Genomic DNA, 18,967 nt, shown 5'->3' with positions numbered 1-18,967 from the left:
CATTCCAATCCCGGCAGCGGAAAGACTTACCTTAGGGGGAAAAAAGGACAGGTATACACTCACGCGCACACACACATATCCATCCGCACATACACCAGTATATATATTATTATTCTTTTTTTTGGAGGGGGGGGGGGGGGGGAAGGGGGGGGGGAAGAAGAAAATGTGATGCCAAGAAGAGTTGTGCAATACAAACAAAATGAGGTAGGCTTGTTTCTATGACTGAAAGATGGTGTCTATACAGATAAGAGTGGTGCTAGTAACACCACTGTGATGATGCAAATTAGGTTTGCTTTAAATACACTCTGTAATGCTCATAGGCATTAGTTACCTTTGGGGTTGCATGTGGTGAGTACATGTTAGTCAAGAATTCTTTAAGCAACAAAGTCATCATTATCAGCACCTCATAGAGTTTGAATTAGGTCACATACTAGGGCTACAAGAAGCTGGATGTTCCTTCTGCAATTATACAGAAAGACTTTGCAGGAATGTAGCCACTGTATGTGATTTCTGGCTGCAGTGGTCATGTGAATGTATGGTTGCGAGACGACCAGGCTCCGGATGACAATACGGAAAGGAAAGATCATCGTGTTGGACATATAGCTCTGGTGCATTTTACTGTATCTGTGGCAGCAGTTTGAGCTACAGTTTACTCCACAGTAACTCAATGAAATGTTATAAACCAGTTGACCCAAACCATAGCCATTTGTGACTTCAATGCTGTCATGTGAGAGTGGATGTCTGTTGCATTATCTGATGAAAGTTGATTCTGCCTCAGTGCCAGTGATGGTCGTGTGTTGATTAGGAAGAGGCCTTTAGGTCCTGCAGTCAACCTGTCTGCATGATCGACACAATGGACCTACACTTGGAGTTATGGTCTGGGGTATAATTTCATATGACAACGGGAGCACTCTTGTATTCATCCCACGCACCCTGACTGCAAATTTGTACATCATTCTGGGTGATTCCACCTGTTGTGCTGCCATACATGAACAGCATTCCCGGGAGTGTTTTTCATCAGGATAATGCTTTCCCACATACTGCTGTCATAAGACAATGTTCTCTGCAGAGTGTCAAATATTGCCTTGGCCTGCTCGATCACCAGATCCGTCTCCAGTCGAGTACATATGAGACTTCATTGGAAGGCAACTCTAGCACCTTCCACAACCAGCATTAACCATCTCTGTATTGACTGACCATTGTAATAGCTATGGAACTCTGTCCCATAATACAACATCTGGCACATGTACAACAGAATGCATACACATTTGCATGCTTGCATTCGACATTCTGGAAGTTACGCTGGTTATTAATGTACCGGCATTTCACATTTTCAATGACTTATCTCGCACTCACATTAACCTGTGATCTTACAATGTTAATCACTTTAATTCCCAAAATTTCATTACTATAGTGCAGAGGGTGAAAATTGTAGAGGGAGACCAAGAGATGAATACACTAAACAGATTCGGAAGGATGAAGGTTGCAGTAGGTACTTGGAGATGAAGAAGCTTTCACAGGATAGAGTAGTATGGAGAGCTACATCAAACCAGTCTCTGGACTGAAGACCACAACAACAACATGGAATAGTTTTTGTTGAATGTTACCATTTTTCTCCATCAATGTATGAACAGGTCAGTAATATTATTTGCTCCCACAAAGTCTCGTGTGATTTCTGTGGTTGAGTTTTAAAGGCAGACGTGAATATTAGAAAGTGAATTTTAATTACTTAATGTCAAATAAAGATACGTGAAAGAACTGTGTACCAACTAGAAATTCAACAGTAATTCTGAGAAGAGATTACAGAACGGAAAATGTGAGATGATATCTGTTGCACTCTGTTACCAGTTTTTGTCTATTGTGTGTTTTCATTACATCCTTCTGTGAGGGGTTCTTCATAAACTCTTCTCACTTTTCTTTCCTCTGTATTAAAGAACGCCAGATTCATAAAACTTTATCCACTTTTTTACGCAGTTAGGAAAATACTTTTATTTTAAAATCAGCTAATAAATCTTTCTCATTATTCAGTCAAAACATCATTTCTAGTTTCTGTTGTAAATGAAGGAACAAGTTGAGTGGCTGATAGGGACATAACGAGACTGGAAACATTGCTGAGCTTTACACACACACACACACCCACACACACACACACACTCTCTCTCTCTCTCTCTCTCTCTCTCTCTCTCTCTCTCTCTCTCCCTCCCCCTCCCCCTCCCCCTTCTCTCCTCCCCTCTCTCCCCCCCTCTCCCCCCCTCCCTCCCTCCTCCCCCCTCCCTCCTATTCTCACTCATATGTGTCCTTCAACTTCATTTCCACAACCATAAGTTTAGTGGTGACTTTTATTCCTTCCATAATCTGTGTCTTTTTCCAGGATCCTCCATTAATAATTTTTCTCCCATTAATAGATGTAGATATAGTAGTAGTAACAAAATATTATTTTCTAATTTTACAGGTTTCAAAAAAAAGCTTCTAAGCTACCCAATAAAATGTCAACACAAGCTAGTGACAGTGGTGTCAGCTCAGATGGGACAGATAATACATCACAACCCAAATCAGATGTACAAGTCTGCACTGGATGTTTGTCAGTATTTTGTAAAGTCTGCACGGAGAACCAAAATGCAGCGCTGAAGGAAGTCGAAGAACTTCTGAATAGGTTAGAAGTTGCTGAGTCACTGTACCCATCCTGCAAGGCTGTAGGAGTGCAGTACCCACTGTACAAGAGCTCAGAGTTTGTAGGAAGAGTCAAGGTATTGTTTTTCTTTCCTTGATTTTTTTAGTCACTATAACGATATCCCAAAGAGAGGCGATGGTTTTTGTTTGGTCTTATTCTATAATCTCTCTGCCACTCATTTACATTATGAAGCTGAATCATGTAAGTGCAGTAATATCAAAGTATATGGATATATTTGAACTGCCATTATAAATTATAAGTGAGGTGTACTGTAATTTGTGATGTTACTGTTCAGTTTACACAACATAACTGAAGTTAAATTTCTGAAGCCTTTTGAAAACATAAGTGTAAAAGAAATGGTGGCGTGTAATATACAAAATTCCTATACTCATACTCTGTTCTGGATATCAGTGATGAAACCCATCGACTGAATCCAATATATATAAAGATGCTGTGACTTACCAAATGGGAAAGCGCTGGTAAATGGACACAATAAAAAACACACAAACACACACACAAATTTCAAGCTTTCTCAACCCAAGGTTGCTTCATCAGGAAAGAGGGAAGGAGAGGGAAAGACGAAAGGATGTGGGTTTTAAGGGAGAGGGTAAGGAGTCATTCCAATCCCGGGAGCGGAAAGACTTACCTTAGGGAGAAAAAAGGACAGGTATACAGTCGCGCACACACACACATATCCCTCTGCACATATACAGACGCAGGCAGATATACGTAAATGATCTCAGCTTCATTAGTTGTAATATGACGTGTTGCCCCACAGGGTACGGACACCTGCAAGTGCCCTCAGCTCACCTGCAGGCAGTCACAGGCGGTATAGGGTACCCACCAAGGTCTGCTACTGCATGTGTTATTTATGTGCATGAGCCACTTGGCCTTCTCTGCATGTGGACATTTGACCATGGTAGTACCATAACGTAGACTATGACCCGGCTGTGTTTTTGCCAGCATTTGCTCAGCTGCGCTCCAGTGACTAATTGTCTAGGAGTGGGCTCTTTATCTACAACTGCCTGATTTAAACTGGTGTACTAACTCTCAGGGATGTAGCTTGATTATTCAGTAAAAGCCATCACCTAAAAAATGATGAAAACCTTTGCATTTTTGTCATAATATTTCTGTGGCCTTGACTTACTGGGCTCATAAAGGTAGAGTTTGAATACTGAGAGGTAAGAATTTTTAGAATTACTTGTAACATGTATAGGAAGCTACACAGCAAATATGAGTGATCTGAGAATGACTTCACATAGAAAAACTAATTGAAATGATGTCGGATAGTGTTTGAGTGTAAATATACAAGACAAGCTTTGTAGCAGTGGCTATATGCTGCTCTTACTGCAAACTTTCCTTGCATTACAATCTTTCAGTTATTGAGTTGGGAAAATATCTCACATTTATTTAAGATATGATGGTGTGCTAAGCATAATTCTATTTGCCATTATTATAAATATAGTAGCCACCACAACAAAGAACTCGATGATTTGCCATTATTCCTTTAGCCTTGTAATGATGACACACCAATCGGAATTGTGACCTCTGAGCTTGGGAGATAAAGGTGCTATAATATTTCCATGTATAAATTTCACCATCTATTGTGACATCGATGTCAACAGGACAATAAACCCTAATGTTCAACAATTTCTTATTTTCATTTAGTTTTAAGGATGTGAGGCTCTACTGGCTACTGCAGCCAAGGATCATTAAAGTAGGTGCATTAAATGTACTGAATGATTTGATGTGCAATGCTGGAAGGGTCTATGGACTGAACTGGTCATTCTTGAAAATACCAACAACAGTTGTATGATCCTTTAATAATACTACCAGTTTCACAAAGTTAGAATAGCATTATCAGGTACATCTAAATGAAGAGGAATAGCACATGAGGCAACCAATGGCAGGAAGCTAGAGAGAAGATAGTATGATGTGATGACATACAAAATACCTAAGTGACAAAAGCAAATTTAAACACAGTCAACTTCCCTATTTATAGATCATATTATTCTTCTTTCAAGACTGGCCTTCTTTTATGATCGTTGTCTTCATTCCACCTCTTTTTAAAATTTGATTTCAGACACTATTTCAGAAAATCTATTATAACGTAACTGGGAATGATGGGATGTCCAATACATTAAAAAAAAAAAAAAAAAAAAAAAAAAAAAAAAAAAAAAAAGACTTTCACAGAATAAGGCTTTGGCCAACAAGACCTTTGTCAAAAATAGACCCCCCCCCCCCTTACACACACACACACACACACACACACACACACACACACACACACACACACACACACATGACCACAGTCTCTGGCAGCTGAAACCAGACTACAAGCAGCAGCAGCAGCAGTGCATGATGGAGAGTGTAATGTGTCCTCTTATATTATTATGTTTTGCTATTGTTGTTGTTAGAAAAATCTTTATTCAGTCGGTCGTCGAAATTTTGAAATAAAAGTTATTGTGGATGTCACGTAAAAATATTTCGCGTGAAGGGCTATTGCGACACAGGCAAAGATCAATTGTGGAAACTAAGCCACTGAATATTACAAATAATGCTATTAAAGAATACAGCTGACTGACTACATCAAATAAGAGGGCACGTACATTCGCGAATGAGTCGTGAAAAAATAAAAAATAAATAAATAAAAAGCGTATACTGTGTAGGAAATATAGTTACGCTTGTACACACTCAAATGTATGCAAACATAACGAATGGGATAGAGGCAGGTACATTTTGAGTGTAATCACCCCTCGTGGCCTGGATAAAAAGAATTACAGTTAAATGCATTTGTTCATCTTAGAACGTAAATGCGTGGACTTCGAAATTAAATGAAAAGAAAGACTGCAGGTTTTGAATGTCGTGGCAAATATATTGAAATTGACGGTAGCGGCCATGAAAGGAAAAAGATGAACACATTCATGTACCTCTATTGTTGTGCAGCGTCGCCTTGAAGATCGACGCCTCCATCTAAATTCTCTGCATAAAATTAAAATAACAGTAATAATTTTCCAGAATTTCAGGAGCTAGGGCTCATGGTATCACAAAATACGAAATCAGTCTGCTTCAGAATCACTTTCATTATTTAACCCAATGTTATCAGTAAGAAATGGCGCAACACTTCTTAACACTAGGACAGGATAACAGCGAAACGTAACTTATTCTAAAACTAATAAACGAAGGGCGTAAAGCTTCTCTTGTTCAGCAAATGCTTTACGCATTAAACTCTGGTAGTTGAACTAGTGTTTATATATTCATAAAATTTTTTTTATATAATTCTTTTACAAGAGGCAATATGGTGGGGGTAATGTGGAGCCTGGGGCAGGGAGATGGAGGAATAGCAGGGTAGGGGTGGTGGACAGTGAAGTGCTGCTGGGTATTTTGCAGGGATGAGGTGGAGAGAGGGTAGGGCAGCTAAGTGCATTTGGGTGCTTAGATGGATGGAGGGGGAGAGGAGAAGTAGTGGAAAAAGGAGAGAAGTAAGAGGACTGGGTGCGTTGGTGGAATAGGATGGAATGCAATATATTGAATACAGGAGCACCCGTGCAACACTAAAAAAAAGCAATCGTCCAGGTTGTTTGTGGGACTGTAGATAGTTGTGTTCATCAGGGCGAGTAGTAAAATTTTTGTCTTTCATGAAATATTCCATTAAACATTATACTTTAATAAATATATAAAAAAAAAAAAACAAAATTTCTTATTAAGAGTCACAAAGCTGATTTTGATACTATTCTTTAGCAAATTTCATCAAGTTCTTATCTTACATGTGTTAAAATTTTCTTTGACTTCCATTCATATCTGCATATAGTCCATCTAAAAGACTGGGTGTAGCGGCAAAATGATGGCTGTGTAGTGCTGGAATGGAAACAGGGAGGGGGCTGGATGGGTGAGGACAGTGGCTAACGAAGTAAGTATATTACTGCTACCCACAGTAATATATTTATTAATGATTAGTTATTCTCTACTTTGACCTTTGTGACTTCTCGCCAATTTTAGTGTGTTTTCGCCTTCCACTATCATCGTCTTCCTCAGATTTCATCTCCTTTTCCCCCCCTGCGCATCTATTTCGTACTTTTCACTTGTATTTGGGTGTATTTTTGCGTAATTTTTTGGACGTAATTCTACTGTCTTACGTATTTGTTCGCATTTTTGCACCGCCATGGGTCCTTGCTCCTTCCATCTGTGTCAATACAGAAAAGTTCCTTATCTCTAGCCAGATCCCAGTCCCACATACTGTTCCTGCATTGTTGCTGTCCCGCAGGAACTTGAGCAACATGCACAACGCCACCTCGAAAAGCTCTCCATCCTGCTCACGTCCTACTCCCGCCTCGGAGTACCACTGTCCACCACTTCTACAACAACCTCTAAACCTCCCCCACACCCCCTCATAGCTGACAAACCTTGTCTCGCAGACCTACTACACTTACCCCACCCTCCGAAACTCACTCCCACCACCACACAGAACGCAAATCCTACACAGACCCACAACACAGTCGTGAACCTTTCCTCCAGAAGCCTTAGTCCCACAGAAATATCAGTCCTTTCCAAAGGCCTCACCTTTTGCCCCACTCTAAAATTCAACCATGCAGGACTAGTTAAAGACCTTCTCTCCTTCTCCCGGTCCCTACAGTGGAAACACTTTTTCGCCACCAACCCGTCCAATCAGACTCTACCAAAGACCAACATTGAACCTTGCCTAATTCAGTCCACTCCTCCATGCAACTGTGATCCACCCCCACTGCCTCCAAACCACCCCCTGTTAACTTTCCAGAATTTCTTATCCTCGAACCTTGCCTCACCATCATTCCCCAAATTCCTCAACATGCATACTAACCTTACATCCGCAGAAAGAACCGCAGTCCACCATCAAAAAACTGATCCCGATCTTATAATCTTACCTGCAGACAAAGGCTCCACCACAGTAGTTTTGAACCGCAAGGATTACGTGGCAGAAGAACTCCATCAGCTGTCAGATACTTCCACCTACAAAGCATGCCACAGTGATCCCATTTCGGCAATCTAGCAGGATCTCCAGTTACTACTCAAATCCTCAGGCCCGTCCCAGAACCTCTCCCCAGAGTCAATCTCTCTACTTACCCCTACCACTCCCCACACTCGCACCTTCTACAGCTTCCTGAAGTCCATAAACCCAACCACCCAGGACGCCCCATTGTGGCCGGTTACTGTGCCCTGACTGAGAGAATGTCTGCTCTCATAGACCAACACCTTCAACCTATTATCCGGAAACTATCCTCCTATATAAAAGATACCAACGATTTCCTCAACCGACTCTCCACAGTTCCTCTCTCTTTACCACACAGTGCCCTGCTCATCACTATTGATGCCACCTCCCTGTACACTAACATTCCTAATGCCCATGGCCTTGCTGCTATCAAACACTACCTTTCTAGATGCACTATGGGTTCCAAACCAACAACCTCCTTCCTAGTCTCCATAACCAACTATATCCTCACCCACAATTACTTCTCCTTTGAAGGCATTACCTACAAACAAATCCGCAGTACTGCTATGGGCACCTGCATGGCACCATCCTGTGCTAACCTATTCGTGGGCCATTTAGAGGAATCCTTCCTAAAAACCCAGAATCATAAACCCCTCACCTGGATCAGATTCATTGGTGTCATCTTTGCTTTCTGGATTGAAGGTGAGGACACCTTATTTACATTCCTCCAGAACCTCAACAACTTCTCCCCCATTTGCTTCACCTGGTCCTACTCAACCCAACAAGCCACCTTCCTAGATGTTGACCTCCGCCTCAGAAATGGCTACATTAGTACCTCCGTCCATATCAAACCTACTAACCACTAGCAATACCTCCACTTCGACAACTGCCACCCGTTTCATACCAAGAAATTCCTTCCGTACAGCCTAGCCACCCGTGGTCGTCACATCTGCAGTGACGAGCAGTCCCTCTCTAAATATACCGAGGGTCTCACTGAAGCCTTCACTGACCGTAATTATCCTCCCATCCTTGTACAAAAACAAATCTCCCATGCCTTATCTTCCCAGTCTCCCACCACCTCCCTAAGTCCCACAGTCTGGCCACAGAGGAGCATTCCCCTCGTAACTCAGTACCACCTGGGACTGGAGCAACAGAATTACATTCTCCGCCAGGATTTCAATTACCTCTCATTGTGCCCTGAAATGAGAAATGTCCTACCCACTATCCTTCCCGCCCCTCCAACTGTGGTATTCCACCGTCCACCGAACCTACACAATATACTCGTCCATCCTTACACAACCCTTGCTCCCAATCCCTTACCTCATAGCTCATACCCCTGTAATAGACCTAGATGCGAGACCTGTCCCATACATCCTCGTACCACCACCTACTGCAGTCCGGTCACTAACATTACCTATCATATCAAAGGCAGTGCTACCTGTGAAACCAGTCATGTGATCTACAAGCTAAGCTGCAACCACTGTGCTGCATTCTATGTAGGCATGTAGGCATGACAACCAACAAGCTGTCTGTCCACATGAACTGCCAGCGACAAACTGTGGCCAAAAAACAAGGTGACCACCCTGTAGCTGAACATGCTGCCAAACATGATCCCCTCATCTCAGTGACTGCTTCACAGCCTGTGCCATATGGATCCTTCCCACCAACACCAGCTTTTCTGAATTGCGCAGGTGGGAACTTTCCCTGCAATACATCCTATGGTCCTGTAACCCTCCTGGCCTCAACCTTTGTTAGTCACTGTCCTCACCCATCCAGCCCCCTCCCTGTTCCCATTCCCGCACTACACAGCCTTCATTTCACCGCCACACACAGTGTTTTAATTTCTTTTATGTTTATTTTTATTTCTCTCCTTTCCACTACTTACCCCCTCCCCCCTCCACACCTTCTCTCCTACCCTCTGTCTAAACTGCAACACTTCACTGTCCGCCACTCCCACCATACTATCCCACCCCTCCCCGCCCCAGCCTCCTCCTTACCCCCACCCAGTCGCCACTCCCATCATGCGCTGGTGCTGCTGCTCGCAGTGCAGTTTCAGTTCTCTGAGACTGCAGATGTGTGTGCAAGTTGCACTTGTGTGAGTTTGTGTGTGCGTGTGTGTATGTGTGTCTACTGCTGACAAAAGCCTTAATGGCCGAAAGCCTTGATTGTGTGAATTTTTTTATTGTGCCTATCGCGGTTCAGCATCTCCACTCTATGGTGAGTAGCAACTTTCCTCCTCTCGTGTTGTTACATTCCATCCTGGATTTTCCATCGTTTGATATAGTCCGTCTAAATTTGATTTCTTATTAAACTGGTTGTTGGACATTGGGCTTAATGCCCTGAACTGTTATTCTTGTTCTTGTTTTGGATACAGTGATTCTAGGCAGTAAGGGAGGTGTGAAATCTTTTTATTTAATGAATTTCTTGAAGTAAAATAAAAAGGTGTCAGCTGGTGAATGAGATAACCATTCAGTGGGCTCAGTGTGACATTTCCACTGACCGGGGAATTGCTCAGAAAGGAAATACCAGACCTTTTAAGGGTACTGCTGCAGTATGCTGTCTTGTTGGATGTGTGTGTATATAGCATTCTTGATCATTCCCATCAGTATGTGAATTAAAATGTTTTCCAGCTTATCAAGATAAACTAAATTGTTGACTTACCGTGAGGAAAGAAGTGAACATTAACTTAACTACTGATTGAGGCACAAACGAACTGAACAGCTGCTGTTGTCGAAACATTTACACCATTCATAAATGGAGTTCCCATTGGGAGGATCAGTACCATGTGAGGTATAAGATTTCTGTTTGTTTTATGACTTGGAGAAAGCATATGACACTCGATGGAAATACAACATACTTCATCTATTTCATGAAAGGGGCGTATGGTGATGTCTGCCTATTCGTACTTTGGAATTGGTACTTCTGTTATGATATTGGCGATGGTTTGTCAAACCACTTTTTTGAGGAGAATGAAGTTTTGTAAGGTAGTGGACAAACGAGGAAACTTCAGCAACTTGACCTCGTATTTTAAGGACAAGATATCAGCACCAGTCCTCAATTCCTCTTGAAAAATAATGAGAACGATCTTTGCTTTATTTGAACTGACAACCAACCACGGTATACACATTCAGCAAATTAGTCAAAATAATACAGTATTAACTTGCTTGTACATAGGGTACTGCTTTTACAGCTAGTGCTTCACTCTTTATCAGAAAGAATCATCAGAATGTGATGAAGGTTTGTCAACTGTAACAGTGCATCACATTTTAATAAGTGTGGTCTGTATGCTGATCAGAAGCCATTAAATGGTTTGACTGGAAATTTGATCACTTTATTAAAGAAAGAATTACTAATTATGCTGTTGACAACAAATGCATTGCATCATAACCATCTGATCATATATGTAACTTTTACTTTTTATATATCAGTTTCATGTTTCATCAGTCTTTCACTTCATCATTTTTACTTTTCTAATTATTATTATTATTATTATTATTATTATTATTTCTTTCTTTTCTCAGACGTTATGTCTGGTCAAAAATGGAAAGTGACGCGGACCTTGATCAAGTGTGACTTCCTTTTAACTGTACGGTTTATGTTATATTGCATTTAGGAACTTTCGGGTAATTCAACATGTATCAATAATTACGGATTTCTGTAGTTGTACATATGAGTTTGGATGTAGCTGTATTGCATTCATGTACTGGTGGATATTGTGTGGTATGACTCCTGTAGTTGATAGTATAATTGGTATAATGTCAACTTTATCCAGATGCCACATGTCCTTGACTTCCTCAGCCAGTTGGATGTATTTTTCAATTTTTTCTCCTGTTTTCTTTTGTATATTTGTTGTATTGGGTATGGATATTTCGATTAGTTGTGTTAATTTCTTCTTTTTATTGGTGAGTGTGATGTCAGGTTTGTTATGTCGTGTTGTTTAATCTGTTACAATGGTTCTGTTCCAGTATAATTTGTATTTATCGCTCTCGAGTACATTTTGTGGTGCATACTTGTATGTGGGAATGTGTTGTTTTATAAGTTTATGTTGTAAGGCAAGCTGTTGATGTATTATTTTTGTTACATTGTCATGTCTTCTGGGGTATTCTGTATTTGCTAGTATTGTACATCCGCTTGTGATGTGATCTAGTGTTTCTATTTGTTGTTTGCAAAGTCTGCATTTATCTGTTGTGGTATTGGGATCTTTAATAATATGCTTGCTGTAATATCTGGTGTTTATTGTTTGATCCTGAATTGCAATCATGAATCCTTCCTTCTCACTGTCTATATTGCCTTTTCTTAGCCATGTGTTGGATGTGTCTTGATCGATGTGTGGCTATGTTAGGTGATACGGGTGCTTGCCATGTAGTGTTTTCTTTTTCCAATTTACTTTCTTCGTATCTGTTGATGTTATGTGATCTAAAGGGTTGTAGAAGTGGTTATGAAATTGCAGTGGTGTAGCCGATGTATTTATATGAGTGATTGCCTTGTGTATTTTTCTAGTTTCTGCTCGTTCTAGAAAGAATTTTCTTAAATTGTCTACCTGTCCATAATGTAGGTTTTTTATGTCGATAAATCCCCTTCCTCCTTCCTTTCTGCTTAATGTGAATCTTTCAGTTGCTGAATGTATGTGATGTATTCTATATTTGTGGCATTGTGATCGTGTAAGTGTATTGAGTGCGTCTAGGTCTGTGTTACTCCATTTCACTACTCCAAATGAGTAGGTCAATATTGGTATAGCATAAGTATTTATAGCTTTTGTCTTGTTTCTTACTGTCAATTCTGTTTTCAGTATTTTTGTTAGTCTTTGTCTGTATTTTTCTTTTAGTTCTTCTTTAATATTTGTATTATCTATTCCTATTTTTTGTCTGTATCCTAGATATTTATAGGCATCTGTTTTTCCATCGCTTCTATGCAGTCGCTGTGGTTATCCAATATGTAATCTTCTTGTTTAGTGTGTTTTCCCTTGACTATGGTATTTTTCTTACATTTGTCTGTTCCAAAAGCAATATTTATATCATTGCTGAATACTTCTGTTATCTTTAGTAATTGGTTGAGTTGTTGATTTGTTGCTGCCAGTAGTTTTAGATCATCCATGTATAGCAAATGTGTGATATTGTGTTGGTATGTTCCAGTAATATTGTATCCATAATTTGTATTATTTAGCATGTTGGATAGTGGGTTCAGAGCAAGGCAGAACCAGAAAGAACTTAATGAGTCTCCTTGGTATATTCCACGCTTAATCTGTATTGGCTGTGATGTGATATTATTTGAATTTGTTTGGATATTAAGTGTGGTTTTCCAATTTTTCATTACTGTATCAATTTAGGATCTACTTTGTATATTTCCAATATTTGTAGTAACCATGAGTGGGGTACACTATCAAAAGCTTTTTGGTAATCAATGTATGCGTATTGTAGCGACCTTTGTTTAGTTTTAGCTTGATATGTCGCCTCTGCATCTATTATCAGTTGCTCTTTACATCCTCGTGCTCCTTTGCAATAGACTTTTTGTTCTTCATTTATAATTTTGTTCTGTGTTGTATGTGTCATTAATTTCCGTGTAATGACTGGAGTTAATATTTTGTATATTGTTGGTAGGCATGTTGTGGAGCGATATTTAGCTGGGGTTGCTGTGTCTGCTTGATCTTTAGGTTTCAGATAAGTTATTCCATGTATAAGTGTATCAGGGAATGTGTATGGGTCTGCAATGTAACTGTTAAATAATTTTGTTAGATGGGAATGTGTTGATGTGAACTTCTTTAGCCAGAAATTTCCTATTTTATCTTTTCCAGGGGCTTTCCAATTGTGAGTAGAATTAATTGCTTGGGTGACTTCATGTTGCAAAATTATCACTTCAGGCATTTGTGGTATCATCTTGTATGTGTCTGTTTCTGCTTGTATCCACCGTGCATGCCTCTTATGTTGTACCGGGTTTGACCAAACGTTGCTCCAGAAGTGTTCCATGTCTGTTATGTTTGGTGGATTGTCTATTTTAATGTGTGTGTTATCTATTGTCTGGTAAAATTTCTTTTGGTTTGTGTTGAATGTTTTTTTTTTCCCTTCTATTTTCACTTTTTTTGTATCTTCTAAGTTGTTTGGCCAATGCTTGTAATTTCTGCTTCTTTTCATCTAATTGCTCTATCGCTTCTTGTTGTGAGATTTTACCTAACATTTTTCGTTTTTTGTCTGACATTTCATTTCTTATAAATTGTGTTAGCTGTCCGATGTCTTTTCTCAGTTTTTCTATTCTGATCTGTAGCCTGTGTTGCCATGCTGGTTTTGTGGGTTTCTTCTGTGTGTTGGTTGGTTCTGATCTCTGCCTAGTGTGTATATTTAGTGTAGTGAGTGCGCCTATATAAACCAGTAGTTGTAACTCTTCCATAGTTGTATTTTCATTTATTTTGTTGTGTATGATTGTGTTGATAGTTGTTATTGTTGTTTCGACTTGTGGGTTATTTGGTGGTCTATGCAAGAATGGTCTAATGTCTGTATTTGTGTCTTTGTATTCTATATATGTCAGCTGAAATTTTTCTTCTCTATCTAACATGTGTCTCACTTCGTGTTCTATTTGTGCTTGTTCTGGTGGCTGTCTTAAGATTTTGTTTTCCTCTGATTGTTTAATTGATGCGTATTGTTCTTTGTTTGTTTGCTCTGGGATGTTTGAGTCCATTACTGTATTTTCTTCTTCTTCTGATTGCACATTATTTTGTTCTAGTATTTGTTGTACTTATTGTTTGATGTTTTCTAATTCTGACTTGGGTATCCTGTTATTTTTGATTATTACACGGATCTGGTCAGCTAGTCGTTCTGTTAAAAATTTTAATTCTGGGTATCTGGTAATAAATGTTGTGTATACTTGTGATCTGTATCCAGTTGTGTTGGTTCCTAAGTTTGTTGCTTGGTAATAACAGAACATGAGGTGTCAGTTAACTTCATCTGACCATCTCATCCTCTGTCTTTGTTTTCCTTCTAGAGTGGTTGGAGGAAGCATATCCTGCAAAACATCTCTATTTGTATTTAAATCATTTTCTGTGTGGCTAGCAGTGTCGTTACCATTGTGGACAGGCATAGGGTTCAAGCATTGTCCCCGACCATGACAGCGCTTGTCCGAGGCTTCATTAGTTCTGTCCTGAACCAACTAATCACACTAAAAGGGGGGTTAGCCCTATTAGTGGTTTGTTCTTTTCGTCGCCTTTTACGACTGGCAGAACATAACAGAGGCCTATTCTTTTCCCAGGCCTCCACGGGTTTATTATTATTATTATTTTTTTTTTAAGCAGTTCTTATTGGGTTGGCATTAATAACACCACTGAGTTTTCTAAAGCAAACAGGAAGCACATTACAACAACAACTACTACTATTACTACTACTACTGCAACTGGTTAATGATTTTGCTAGATAGAATGTAGCCTGATAGTTGATTATATTTTCCCCATGCATTTATATTATTTTTTTTTCTTTTTGCAGGCCATGTGTCTTTGGTACAACATGACTAAACATCAGCGTCTAGTATTAATAATTTTGGGCAAACTGTTGTTACGATTAGAGTCGAAAGGCATAAACTGGCCTCATGTTGGTGAAGATGATAATACATCAGGCATAGCTACTGACACATCTACAAGTGAAGAGCCCAGCACCTCACAAGAGCAAAATACTAGGTAATTTTGATTATTATCATCATTTTTTGTTATTATTTAGTGTTGTTTTTATTATTTTGACTTCAAATTTTTAGGCTAGAAGGTTTTAATATTCACAGAACTACAGAACTTTTTACTATGGTAATCTGTAGTATCCAGTAGATATAGTGCTCATTTTATTAAATACAATTGTTAGTCTGGGCTGTGTTTTGCAGGTCCACATCACCTCCGAGGAAGGTGATCCCCAAGAACAAAAACAGGATTCAATTTGATGTCGAAACTAGCAGTCCATCAGATTCAAATAATTCAAATATATCATCTCATGGTTCAACAAACTCATGTGATGAGGAGGAAAATGTAATGGAATATTATTCTAGTTCAATTAACAAATCGTATCCTGCGACACACAGCAAAAAACCGTCGCCAATAAATCCATACCGTAAATACATTGAAGACATGTTGAAGACAAAAGGTCTGAGAAAATCCTTAAATTTTGTGGAAAAATTACATCGGCATATCCTCATCAAATCAAAAGCAACGCTTTGCAAACCAGTTGAAAGAGATAAGGAACATGAAGTAGAGTCACAAGATAAGGTAGTTTAATATGTTCTTATCTTTTTCTTTTTGCATTTGTGCTACACAATAGTGTATAATCATATGCATCTTTCTGCGTTTGTGTTACACATAAGCATACAATCATATGCAAGAGCTTTCTATTTTTGGAATATTTATATTGTGAATAGGATATAATGCAACTGTGTAAGTGCTCTTGAACAAAGGAAATGAATAATTTATGCAGTAGTCAGAAATAAGGAGGGTATGAAAATTTGAAACACTCAAGTGCAACGTATCCATGACATATTAATTATACAAAATGTGGTTAATAATAAAATAGAAAAAGACCAACTAAATCTTGATCTTCAGGGGAAAACATTTCTTATTTGGTATGTAATAAGGAAAGCAATAAGTGAGAGATGTGTGACAGTGAGATGGAGTGAATTACAATTAATCTGCACCCTTTCAATAATACACCAAATAAATTGCAAATATTGTTCATTTTGTTATATACAGTGTTTCTTCCTTTACACTGTCAGCCAATAAAATTGTAACAGTATGAAGGCAACATCTAACAAATGACACAGTGGCATGATGTGTCAGGATATGCAGAGCCACATGAAGTTTTAGTAATGTTATCTGTACATAGGGATTTCTCGTTCAGAAATCACGTTTGAGTATTGGTTGTTGGTGAGGAAGTTGTGTTATGCTCTATGTAAGAAGGAGAAACGTCTGTCAACATGTACCGTTTTGATATGGGCAGGATTGTGGGGAGTTCAACCAGCCTGTTAATATGGCAACCATTCTTGCAACTTCCCTGGACATGGCAGCAGAGAAAGGAGTGAGTCCCAGTTCTGCATAAAGCATCACAGTGTCTGTATCTTTTTGTGGAGCATCCGAGAAGAACAAATGTTGCCGGATTGAACTTAGTGATATGTGCCTAATACTTTGCGATTGTATCAGGCGGCACTAGATACACAACTCAGGTTTGCATAGCTGCTAATTTGAACAGCAGATGTTAAATTTCTGATGTCTGAAGGCCTGTGGCTGTCTCCCCTTGTAGAGGGCTTTGTGGCATATCTTTAACAAGCAAAAGCAAGACTGCATTATGCCTGTGCTGTCTGGACCTACCTTGCCAGCACATTCTCCAGATCTCTCTCCTATTAAAAACGTATGGTCATGCATTGCTGAGAGACTGACATATCACCACTTGCCGGCCTATGTGATTGATGAACTCTGGTGGAATATTGAGCAGTATGGAATGTCATATATATCTGTATCTTTCTTCCAAGCTCAGATCAACTCACGCCTTTTACAAGCTATGTTTGCTGCCAGAAGAGGCAGCTCTGTATCCTACATTTTACACCTATATATCCTCAAATCACCTATAAATGTAATCGTGTATTCTTCATGCCATACTGTATTCACACAGTATGTAAAATTTTGTTATTTTCCATCTTATCTGGTGTTGGAATTTTAATAAGCAGCAGTGTAGATTCCCTGTTTTCACACTGATTTTCTTTCAGTCTGTCATGCTGTGTATGTATCCCTTGGCTCAATATTCTTGGTGACTACTTCATTTACTTACTGATGTTTCATATTTTTACAAACTCATCCCATTCTTTTGCCAAATTAATGTGCTTTTATTTTAAAGCTTTCGTTTAAGATGATTAACTGAGTTCGACTGTGTCTTCTTCTACTACTACTACTACTACTACTACTACTACTAGATAAAAGGAAGAAATCATTTCTCAAACTTTAGTGATCTGGGGCTACCAAATTATGTAGGGAGCGGAGGAGGTAGACATTGATGAATGGAGATTTTGGCTTTGGGGTTTGTAGGAACATAGTTAAGGTAGAGTACTAATGTGGCTTATGAAAAAGCACTTTTGTGGTACAAAATAAATGTGTAATGTCTTCAGTTAAGTTTTTCCAAAACCCTTAGTATTTCTTGTTTCACCAGCTATTGGTGGCCCTTAAAAATTGCATTCTTTCATCGAAAAAGTCTGTAGTTAGTGGAATAACATGGTAGATAATGAAATTTTGCTTAATACATACCCTTACAGCAAAATACTGTCCTCTTTGCATCCTATCATTTGCCCAAATCTCATTTCGATATCTGAAAACTGTTTATGAAATATGAGGAATGCTTTGGATATTTTGCTCTGGCTTTATAACTGGCGCACCGCAATCACAAATGAGTGTGCTATGTCAGATCAAATTTCTCAAGATTGGTGGGAGGGAGACCTCCACCCAAGTCTAATGAAAAATCAATACATTAGCTAAATTCCATATGCTGCAACATATTATGTAGTATGCACCAAACGCAAAATCATAGCGACATCTGCGTTTCATTGCAAACTTTTTCATATACATGCAGTGTCTTACTTTCACTTAAATATCACAATGACTATGACCATTTACGAAATGATGGGCATGTCACCATCAACCTGACATATAAAGCTATAAGTAAAGCAAAATGAATTTTCTTTACCGAATAGTTTCTGTAAAATCATTTGAGAAAGATTGCAGGGCTGCATCTAGAGTCTATAATCGCCGAACGGCCAAAAGGGTTCAGACACTGTCAGCCTCCCCTTCCGAACAAACGAATAAACTCACCCAGCACTTTGGATGAAAATTGGTCTCTGCACATTAGCCACCGTATCGTGCGTGAACTATAGTGGAGGTGGTCTGTTTGTCACAGTAGACAAGAATCTCAAATTCACTGAGATAGAAATGGAAGCTGTATGCAAGATTGCTTGGGCAAGGCTCCGTATAATGGACATACAATTATAAGTGGATCTTTGTATCAGCCACCAGACCCAAGCACAATTATTAGCCAGTGTACAAGTTCCCCAGTTGTACTTCCAGCATTGGAGGTGACTGTAATCATCCAGTAATCATTTGTTATGGCTACGGTTTTGTAGGTGGTGTATGTGACAATACATTCTGCAAAATATTGATAAATGTGTTCTCTGAAAACTACTTAAGATGGATAGTTCAGAAACCTGCTCATGATAGAAATAAATAGGATACAAAGAGGTAGACATGACTTCTTTGAGGATGCCCACATTGAAACTGTTATCAGTAACCGTGATGAATTTTAGCAACAGTGACTACCAAAGTACAAAGAGCAGCT

At 39.2% G+C, this 18,967-nt stretch overlaps 1 protein-coding gene across 1 annotated transcript in view; it reads left to right on the top strand.

Annotated features, from left to right (window-relative positions):
• Nucleotides 1-2,452: 2,452 nt before the first annotated feature.
• Nucleotides 2,453-18,967, top strand: part of LOC126452437 (mitogen-activated protein kinase kinase kinase 4-like) — a gene marked incomplete at its 5' end in the record, with an annotated part of 71,809 nt that continues 55,294 nt past the window's right edge. The window contains 3 exons of the mRNA XM_050091068.1: nucleotides 2,453-2,747; nucleotides 15,104-15,294; nucleotides 15,489-15,867. Coding sequence (XP_049947025.1) covers nucleotides 2,453-2,747; nucleotides 15,104-15,294; nucleotides 15,489-15,867 — 865 coding nt within the window. The remainder of the gene's footprint in view (nucleotides 2,748-15,103; nucleotides 15,295-15,488; nucleotides 15,868-18,967) is intronic.

This window comes from Schistocerca serialis, unplaced genomic scaffold (genome assembly GCF_023864345.2).
Source record: "Schistocerca serialis cubense isolate TAMUIC-IGC-003099 unplaced genomic scaffold, iqSchSeri2.2 HiC_scaffold_861, whole genome shotgun sequence".
Lineage (NCBI taxonomy): Eukaryota > Metazoa > Arthropoda > Insecta > Orthoptera > Acrididae > Schistocerca > Schistocerca serialis.
Note: the sequence above shows the minus strand (reverse complement) of the source record. Positions and strands in the feature narration are given on the sequence as shown.